This window comes from Perognathus longimembris, chromosome 13 (genome assembly GCF_023159225.1).
Source record: "Perognathus longimembris pacificus isolate PPM17 chromosome 13, ASM2315922v1, whole genome shotgun sequence".
NCBI lineage: Eukaryota > Metazoa > Chordata > Mammalia > Rodentia > Heteromyidae > Perognathus > Perognathus longimembris.
Window position 1 is genome coordinate 13059410 of NC_063173.1, and position 10114 is coordinate 13069523.

A 10114-nucleotide genomic window follows, 5' to 3' on the forward strand; every position below is an offset into this window, starting at 1 on the left:
TGGGAAGGTGGTAACAATTCTAGTGGAGTCTGTGGAAGACCTTTCGGGAGGAGAGTGAACATGGCAGTGGAGTGAGGTGAGAGATGAAGAGACCTGTCAGGTGCTGGTGGCTCAGCCTGTAATCCCAGCTATGCTGGAGGCTGATATCTAAGAATTACCACTTGAAGCCAGCCCGTGCAGGGAAGTCCATGAGACTCTTCATCTCTAATTAACCACCAAAATGTGGCAAGCAGAGATGTGAATCAAGTAGTAAAGTACCAGCCTTGAGCAAAAACATCTAAGGGACAGCACCCAGTCCTGAGTTCAAGCCCCAGTCCTAGAAACGAAAGAGTGAAGGAAACTCATTGTCCTTTTCTCCACACATGTTGGAGAGTGGCCATATTTTAGGGAGAAAAATAATTCAAGATGTTCATGAATTTCTTCACTGGGCAAGATTGCTCTGTTTCTGTCATGTGACTGTCAATTGGTCTCCTCAGGTAGATTCCTTAAGGGGCTTCTCTGACATGAGGCCCAAAGTAGTCAATAAAATTGGTGTAGAATAACAACCCTGCAAAGTGGGAACCAAAGAGATGAAAAGAACTGTGAGAGATGGAAATGTCAGTTAACTGGCTTAAGAAAGAACTTAGGGGCTGGGAATGTGGCTTAGTGGTAGAGTGCCCACCTTGCATGCATGAAGCCTTGGATTGGATTCCTCAGCACCACATAAACAGAAAAAGCCTGAAGTAGCACTGTGGCTTAAGTGGTAGAGTGCTAGCCTTGAGCATAAAGCCAGGGACAGTGCACAGGCCCTGAGTTCACACCCCAGGACTGGCAAAAATAAATAAATAAATAAATAAAACAGAAAGAACTTAGGAAAGATGAAGTGGGGTGGGGGTAGGGTGGATGTTTCTAGAGACAAACTAATCTGATTTAAGAACCAATTAGAAGTAGAGAGAAATCAACTTTTGTTGTTGGTCGTGGTACTTGAACTCAGAACCTACGCACTGTCCCTGAGCTTTTTGGCTCAAGGCTAGTGCTCTACCACTTTGAGCCATAGCGCACTTCTGGTTTTCTGGTAGTTAATTGGAGACAGGAATCTTACAGACTTTTCTTCCTTGGGCTGGCTTTGAACCATGATCCTCAGATCTCAGCCTCCTGAGTAGCTAGGATTACAGGTGTGAGCCACCAGTGCCCAGCTAGAAATCAACCTTTTAATTTCTTTCTTTTTTTTTTTTTTGCCAGTCCTGGGCCTTGGACTCAGGGCCTGAGCACTGTCCCTGGCTTCCTTTTGCTCAAGGCTAGCACTCTGCCACTTGAGCCACAGCACCACTTCTGGCTGTTTTCTATATATGTGGTGCTGGGGAATCGAACCCAGGGCTTCATGTATATGGGGCAAGCACTCTTGCCACTAGGCCATATTCCCAGCCCCTTAATTTCATGTTTTTTAAACTCAACTTCAAAGGTTGTTTATTTTGCTTTTTTAAGATGAGAGAGAATGATGGAGAGGACGACATTGATTAAGATGCATTGTACTCGTAACCTGACTTCTGGAATTGAAACTCCTTTGTACAACTATTTAATAAAAAATAAGTAAATACTAAAAAGATATATAAAGCTGGGCACTGGTGACTCACACCTGTAATCCTAGCTATTCAGGAGGCTAAGATATGAGGATCACAGTTTGAAGCCAGCTCGGGTGGAATAGTCCATGTAAAACTCATATCTCCAACTAACCACTCAAAAACCAGAAGTAGTTGCTGTGGTTCAAGTGGTAGAGCACTAACCTTGAGGCTCAGGGATAGTGCCCAGGCTCTGAGTTCAAGCCCTACAACTGACCATATATATAAGCATGTTAAAGCTGCTACAACCTGAAAAAGGGAAAGGGCTAAGAGTGCTAGGAAGTACCATTAATAAACTTCATTTTGATATCTTGAGGACTAACGGTCCAATCAATAACTGTAGCTAAGAGTGAAGAGCTCATGAGGAATTAACCTGGAGATGAAAGTGTTGGGATTATAATGTACTCATTTTTAGGATATAATGCTAAACTGGGCAGCTATGGCTCATACCTGTAATCCTAGCTACTCAGGAGGCTGAGATCTGAGGATTGCAGTTTGAAGTCAGTGCAGACGGGAAAGCCTGTGAGACTCAACCTCTTCAATTAATCACCAGAAAACAAAGTGGCACTGTGGCTCAAAGGAGTAGAGCACTAGCCTTGAGCAAAAAAGCTCAGTGACAGCACCCATGCCCTGAGTTCAAGCCCCATGATTGTAGGCCAAATAAATAGATCAATGCAAGTGACTAAAACAAGGGAAGCCGGGGAATTGGAGCTGTGCTCCAGTAGGAGAATGCTAGGTTTGAGTCAAAAAAGCTCAAAGACAGTGCCAAAGCCCTGAGTTCAAACAAGACTGGCACACACACCACAAAGAGAGGATTGTGTAAAGAAAGAAAAGAAGGGAAGCAGGCAGAATGAGCACCGGTAGCAAACGGTGCTGGAAACCAGAATTTGGTTCACACCAGCATTTGAAGAGATTTGGTTGCTCTGGAGGCTTCATGGTATAAGAACTTAGTGATGAGTAGAGGAGGGAGTGGAAGGCAGCTAAATTACCCTAAAAGGATTGATGTTCTGAGCAGCAGAAGAGTGGGACAGACAGAACTGAAATGAGGAGTCCTGGGGGAAGAGGCACATGTAAGCCCCAGACAAGAACGTCAGTCAGTCCCCTCCTGTCCGCACAAGCTGCCCTCCCCTCTCATCCTCTTCCTTCCTTCAGCTCCAGAGGAGATGGCTTTCTCTCTCTGCCTTCGCAACATCTCACATCTCACTTCTTTCCCTTGACCTGATGAAAAAAGTTCAAGTCTCTGTTGCTGGAGAAAGGAAACGTTTTCTTAACTCTACAGAGCCTTTGAGATCCCAGTCTTTCTCCTCGCGTTTTAAAGCTAAGCTCTTGAATGTCTTTCTCATTGCAGTCACTGACCTCCTGATCTCCCCACCAGATTGAAAGTGGGGATCCTCTGTGCCCCAGTGCCCAGCATACAGTCTATTGCAGAATGGAGGTGCTCAAATGTCAGCCAGGTATAGTGGCTCAAACCTGTCATTCAAGCTGTTTTGACGATAAAGATCGAGGAGATCATGGTTTGAGGCCAGCCCTGGGAAAGAAGTTTTTGAGACCCCATCTTAACTAGTGGCTCGGTGCAGTGGCACCCTCTTGTCATCCCCAGCAACATGGGAAAACACAAGTGGGAAGATTGCAACCCAAGTGGCCGTGGTTATAAAGCACCATTGGTTATTCCAGAAATAATGAATACGAGGAGAGGCTGCCAGCATGGTTTTGCAAGCTTGAGACCTTGAGGTGAACCCCCAGCACTAGGAAATAAACACGCCGTGCTGAAGGGATTAACAAGTCCACAAAGCCATCTTACTGAACCCTTGGAGCAACCCTTGGAGGTTGAATGAAAGAAAGCATAACCCTGTTGAGGAGCAGGAATTTCCAGTTATACGCTGAGTCTCGCTTAGCAAGCAGAGCCACCCTCAATTCCAGGTCTCCTCAGACTGCTCTACAACTCTCAGATCCCCAATAAACACAGCACTTGCCAAGCTTGCAAGAACTCATCTCAGCAGCAACACTGAGAGTTAACCTGTCCTGAGTACTTACTACAAAGCACACATGTTCCAAGAGTTTCCCATGGATTTAATGTCTCATGGTTAACTCTGAGAAAACAATTCTACTTATTATCCCACTTTGTAGAGGAGGACACTGAGGTTTAGAGAGGTTAAATTACCTCATTCAAATACCATAGGTATTGAGGGATAGGGCTGGGTAGGAGCCTAACTTTGCCAGTGGTGAAGGGTAGAGTTCATTCCAATCTCAGCTTTCCCTCCCTCCAAATACCCTACAGAGCTCTTCTCACCGTGCAGCCTGCGGTGGCTTCTGACTGGGTTGTGGTCTGCTGGAGCTTTGTTCCGCCTCTGGAGAGGTAAAGCCCGAGGTCAGTGTGGATTGGTGAGGCTGGGGAGGGGTAGGTAATTGTTCCTGTGGCCCCAAGGAGATGCTGAAGGAGATTCCCGGAGGATGGTCGTGTCCAGGGACTCAAAGCATGAAACAAGGGGACCTCAGAAGAAGCTGTTGTCCCTCTTTGTTGTGAGATTAGCATACATCATTTTTTTTTTAGATTTCAAAGATTGTAGTTAAAACACACATTAATTTCACAAATTAATAGGCTCTCTTGTGATATTGCCACATATAAATATATTATGTATTGATTATGCCTGTCTACCTTTTTTCTATGCTTTAATGCTCCTTTTTCCCTTCTTACCTGAGACTACTATGATATCTATCTGCCTGCCTGCCTGTCTCTCTCTCTATCATTCTATCTATCATCTACCTATTTTTTTTTGCTGAAGGATATTTGTTATATGCTGTTTTTCACAATTAGGAACAAAGTCACAGGCAGGTCCTGGTGGCTCATTACTATAATTTTACCTACTCTGAAACTGAGAATTGAGGATCTAGATTTAAAGCCAGCCCAGACACAAAAAGTCCATCTCCACTTAACCATCAACCATCAAGATAGAGGTGTGGCTTAGGTGGGAGAGCATCAACTGTGAACAAAAATGTCAAGCAAGAGTGCAAGGCCCCGAGTTCAAGCTTTGGTACTAGCATGAAAAACACACACATACAAAAGCCAAACCAAAACAACAGTAACAACCCCCCAAACAAGGGCACTGTGAGCATTCTTGTATGTATATTTTTTTTTGATGCGCATGTGTCTCACATTTGTGAGACAGCATATTTTCAATTTTACTAGATCATGACAGATCATCCAAAGTGGTTGTAATAATTTATAGTATCATCAATAATATATGAGAGTATCATTGACATCTCCAGGGGAATTGATGCTTCATATATAATATACACAATACATGTAATAGATAATATATTATGCATGTAATATATAAAATATGAATTATATATTCAAGTCTATTAGGTTACCATGACAGGTGTGGTGGGTATACAGTGTACAACCTGGATAGCTGTATGTGAGAGATTTGAGATAACTTTACACATATTTTTTGAAATGCTAAGTCTTTTGCCTGTTTTGCTACCATCTGTTTTTCTCTTATTGGTTTATAGTTGCTCTTTATATATTCTGCATACTAGTTCTTCATTAGTTAAATTTATTGAAACTATCTTCCCCAAATTTGTAGCTTGCCATTTAACTCCCCTCCTCTTTTTTTCTTTTTCTTTCTTTTTTGTTTTTTGTTTTTTTTGTCTCAGTGCTGGAAATGGAACCCAGGGCAAGCTAGCTAGGCCCATGACCTACTACTGAGCTATATACCCTCAGCCCTTGGCTTTGCACTTTCGCCTACAGGCTGGAATTGTAGGCATAGATCACCACACCCAGTTTTGCAATATTTCTTGGTCAAATCCTGTCCAGTGCACAGGGCATGTTTGCACAAGTCACAAAGCAGTCTCTTTGATGGTCTGAAAAGTGTAGTGTGGATTGCTTTTCATCTTCTAGTTGCTTCTAGTTGCTCTTGTCAGATGCCTTTGTGCAGTGCAGTGCAGAAAATGAACTATAAAAGTGGCAGCTCTGCCTATCGTTAACAAAAGTTCTTAATTTAATTTTATTTTTTTTAAAAGTTCTTAATTTTAATCTAGTCAAATTTATACCACTTTCTCTCTTTTCCTTTATAAAAATGCTAGTGATTTTTGTACACTTTTAATAATATTTTTATTGCCCAATGTCTCAAAGATATACTCTTTTTTCTGAATGATTATTTACTTTTTGTCAAAGTGATGTACAGAGGGGTTACAGTTTCATACCTAAGGCAGTGGGTATATTTCTTGTACAATTTGTTGCCTCCTCCCTCTCTCCCCCCTCCCCCTCCCCCTTCATCTCTCCCCCCATGAGTTGTTCAGTTGGTTTACACCAAATGGTTTTGTAGGTATTGCTTTTGGAGTCATTTGTCTTTTTATTCTTTGTCTCTCGATTTTGATATTTCCTTTCCCTTCTCTAATTCTAGTACATGTATATACAGTATCCAGGGTATTCAGATGAGATGTACTGATAGCATGGAGACAACCACAGGAAAGGGATACAAGAGGATCAACAACAAAAAGCTATGGTTTCACATGGCATTCAAAGATGTACTCTTATAAAAGCTATGCTAATATATAAATACTACATATTTACTATTATATATAATATATTCATATGTTTTCTTCTCAACAAAGTTGGTGTAGTGGCTCATGTTTATGATCCTAGATATTCAGGAGGTGGAAATCAGAAGGACTGCAGTTCAAGGCCAGTCAAGACAAAAACAAATTTATGAGATCTCTTCACAAACAATAGCTGACCAGAGTGGCACATGCCTATAATCTCAGCTACACAGGAAAGGTAAATAAGAGGATCATGCTGCAGGCTGTCCTGCGCATATACACAACAACCTATTTGAAAAGTAACAACAGCCAAAATGGCTGGAGTATGACTCCAATGGTGAAGCACCTGCCTAGCAAGTGCAAGTCCCAAGGCCGAAAAATTTTAAACTGCATCTACACTGAGTAAATCCTCCCTCCCTCCCTCCCTCCCTCCCTCCCTCCCTCCCTCCCTCCCTCCCTCCCTCCCTCCCTCCCTCCCTCCCTCCCTCTCTCTTTGTTTTAGTTATGCTTTTGCCCAGATCCAGCCTCAGACTGTAACATTCTACCCATGGCCGCCCACATAGCTGGGATTATAAGGCTTATATTTTTACATCCAGCTTACTTTGTTGAATATAGTCTCACTAATGTTTTGCTCAAATTGACCTCAAACTCCAATTTTCCTGACCGTTGCCTCTTAAACAGCCAGATGACATGATGTGTACACCCCCATTACTGGCCTAGACTTTGTTCTTGCTAAGATTCACCAAAAAATATAGCAAAACTGTGATTCAGGTAATATTTACACTGTGTGGCATCCTAAGCAATCTAGATATGCCTTAACACGTGGGAAAACGGGGACAGGTTACATGCAAATACTCTGCCATTTTATAAAAGTGACTGGAACACCTTCAAGTTTGGGCATGGTATGTGTGCATGTGTGTGCATGTGTGTGTATGCATGTACACGTGCACCCTGGAGGGTGACGGCAGAGTTGATCTTTGCCAATTATCCAAACAGCATAGTTTTTAGTGGCTATTTGCTTTCTTTAGTGCAAGTGATATAGTCTCCGTGTAGTCTACTAGCCCCAAACGAACATGATCGTCACCTAGAAATATTCCATCTAGAAATACCCCGTATTTTAGTGTCTTTCTTCCCAGCCATCCTAGTCTGTCCTTCACACCTACTTTTATATTTCACAATCCCCTCCTCTGCTCTTCTCACACTTGAGTGTGAGACAGCCCAGTCACGCACCCTAACACTCCAGCTTCTGCTTTGCACTCTGACAACTGGATGAAGGCTATGCCTAGGCTGCTGCTCTTCTCGACACCCCCCTGCCCCGTGTGTGTGTGTGTGTGTGTGTGTGTGTGTGTGTGTGTGTGTGTGTACTGGTACTCAGGGCTTTGTGCTCTTGCTTGACTTTGTTGATCAAGGATGGTGGTTCGTCATTTGAGCCACACCTCTGCTTCAGGCTTGTTGCTGGTTAATTGGAGATGAGAGCGTCTCTTGCATTTGTTTGCCCCAAGTTGGCTTTAAACCTCTATCGTCAGATCTCAGCTTTCTAAGTAGCTAGAATCACAGCTGGTGTCACTGGTGCCTGGCTCCCCCCCCCCCCCCCCCCCCGCTTCAATAAGAGAAGGATCCTTTCTTCTTTTAGGACCTAGCTTTCTTGCTTTTTCATACATAGTACCTCATGGAATGGCTCCTCCTGGGCTTCCTTCTCTGTGGACTCCTCATCAAGTTCCCATGAAGCAGGCACCATCTTGCAGAAGAGAAGATGGAGATTCAGGAGAATTCTAAGGTTGCTCCCTAGTCTTTCAACCTGTACATGGCTGAAGCAGGAATAAAACTCAGCCCTTGCCCTACTGAAGCCTCTCATGCCTCCCACTTTGCAGTTTACCCACATCCTCTTTGTTTTTCCTTCCCCCTGCTCCTTTCTGCTTCCTTCTGAACGCTTCTCTCCACTGGACCCATCTAGAACCATGGTGGCTTTGATTTCGGCCCTACCATTTCACCGCATTGAAATTGTATGCTATGCATGCTCTGAACTTGTTTATTATTTATTTCTTGGGTGGCGGTGATGGGAGGGGGTGCTTGTGATTAAATGCAGAATACTAGGCAAGCTAAACATGGGCTCTACTATGGAGCCATAGTCCCAGCCCTGTACTCTAAACATTAAGTCCACTGAAGGCAAAAGCCATGTGATGCTCTGTATGGTGTCTTTAGGGTTAAAAGAATCTTCCTTGGCTAAAGTGAGCATCCGCAACTTGTCCATCAAAGTCAAGGGAAGTGGTCCCCATTCTCCTTGACCCATCTGAGGAGTTAACATGGCCACTGCTCCATCCTCCTCCTTTGCCCTGTGCCATATTCCCAGCCCCGGAAGGGCATGTTTCTACAGCTTGCTAGAGGAGCCCTCTGCCTTTGCAATCGCGTCTGTATAACAAACAAGCGATGATACACAAGCGCCTGGCTGAAGGGAGCGGAGGGGAGGGAAGAAAGCTTACAAGCTCGAGGCAGGAGCTGGCTTTGCGGCTGGTTATTGTTATATAGCGATGGCCGAGGGGGCTGCTTTTCAGAAAACGGATAGAAGACTCGCAAAACGGGGGGTGAGGGGGGAGGAGGATAGATAGGCAAGCCAACATGCAGCCGGGGGTGACCCTCCCGGTCAGGATTCATCGAGGCAGCTCCCTGGGTGGGTGCGGGGCCTGGGGTTTGGGGGCCGGGCCCGGGCGCGGCGCCCCGCGGAGCAGCCGCGTGGGGAGGTGCTGCCTGATTTCCTTGGTCCTGGCGCCGTAGATGACGGGGTTGAGCAGGCACGGGAGCAGCAGGTAGAAGGCGCTGAGCAGGTTGTGCACGTCTTGGGAGGCCCCGCGGGCCGCGCGGTAGACGACGGACGAGGACACGGTGGAGGCGTAGACGGTGACGACGACCAGCAGGTGCGAGCCGCACGTGTGCAGCGCCTTGGCGCGCGCGGCGCCCGCGGAGATGCGCAGGGCGGCGCGCGCGATGCGCGAGTAGGACGCGGCCAGGAGCAGCAGGTCCAGCACCCGGTTGAAGACGCGGATCGCCAGCCCCACCGCCTTGTTCAGGGACACGTCCCCGCAGGACAGCTTCATCAGGGCCATGTGCTCGCAGGCGAAGTGATGGATGACGTGCGAGCGGCAGAAGCGCACCCGGGAAGCCAGCACCACCACGGGGGCCACGACGGCCGTGCTCCGGGCCGCGGCCACCCCGACCAGGCCGGCCAGGAGCCGGCCCGTGACGATCTCCGGGTAGCGCAGAGGGTGGCAGATGGCCACGTAGCGATCCAGCGCCATGACCAGGAGGATGTTGCAGTCCAAGACGATGAGGAAGTAGATGCAGAACATCTGCAGCAGGCAGCGGGGCAGCGAGATGCGGTTGAAGCGCGCCGAGAAGCTGAAGAGCATGGCGGGCAGCACGGTGGTGGCGGCGCAGACGTTGACGGCCAGCAGCAGGGCGATGAGCAGGTGCATGGGCTGGTGCAGGCTCCTCTGCGCCCACACCGTGCCGATGACCAGGCCGTTGCTACCCAGGATCACCAGGTAGAGGCCGAGGAAGGGCAGCACCAGCAGCCCCCGGGACTCCTGCAGCCCCGGGAAGCCCACCAGGACGAAGCTGCTGTAGGACCCGTTGAAGCTGCCGTCGCTCCACCCGGACATCCTTCCCGAGAGAGCAAGGGTGGGTCTGAGGCGGAGGCCCAGGGGCGCGAGGGCCAGAACCCAGCTGCCTCGGCCCCAGCCTCTCTAGGCCGCCCGGGGTGCTTCGTGCTTCATGACCGACTGGAGTTCTGCAGAGAAAAAAAAACAAGCGTTCTTGGTGAACTTGACCGTCAAGAAATCACTTTCCATAGAGAACCATGGAAACTAGAACGAGAACTACATTATTCTAGTTTCTATGCCTGCGGGGCTTGCAGGACCTCATGGATAATGGATCATGGATAATGTTTCGAGTGAACTCACAATGCATCGCACAAACCT

At 46.8% G+C, this 10114-nt stretch overlaps 1 protein-coding gene across 1 annotated transcript; it reads right to left on the bottom strand.

Moving 5' to 3' along the window:
• Positions 1-8788: 8788 nt before the first annotated feature.
• Positions 8789-9796, bottom strand: LOC125362017 (olfactory receptor 52K1-like). The gene has a single exon (XM_048360675.1). The coding sequence runs from the start codon at positions 9794-9796 to the stop codon at positions 8789-8791; it is 1008 nt and encodes a 335-aa protein (XP_048216632.1).
• Between the last annotated feature and the right edge of the window lie 318 nt (positions 9797-10114).

Coding starts and splice junctions, on each gene's coding strand:
- LOC125362017 (XM_048360675.1), bottom strand. CDS start 9,796: ATGTCCGGGTGGAGCGACGGCAGCTTCAACGGGTCCTACAGCAGCTTC.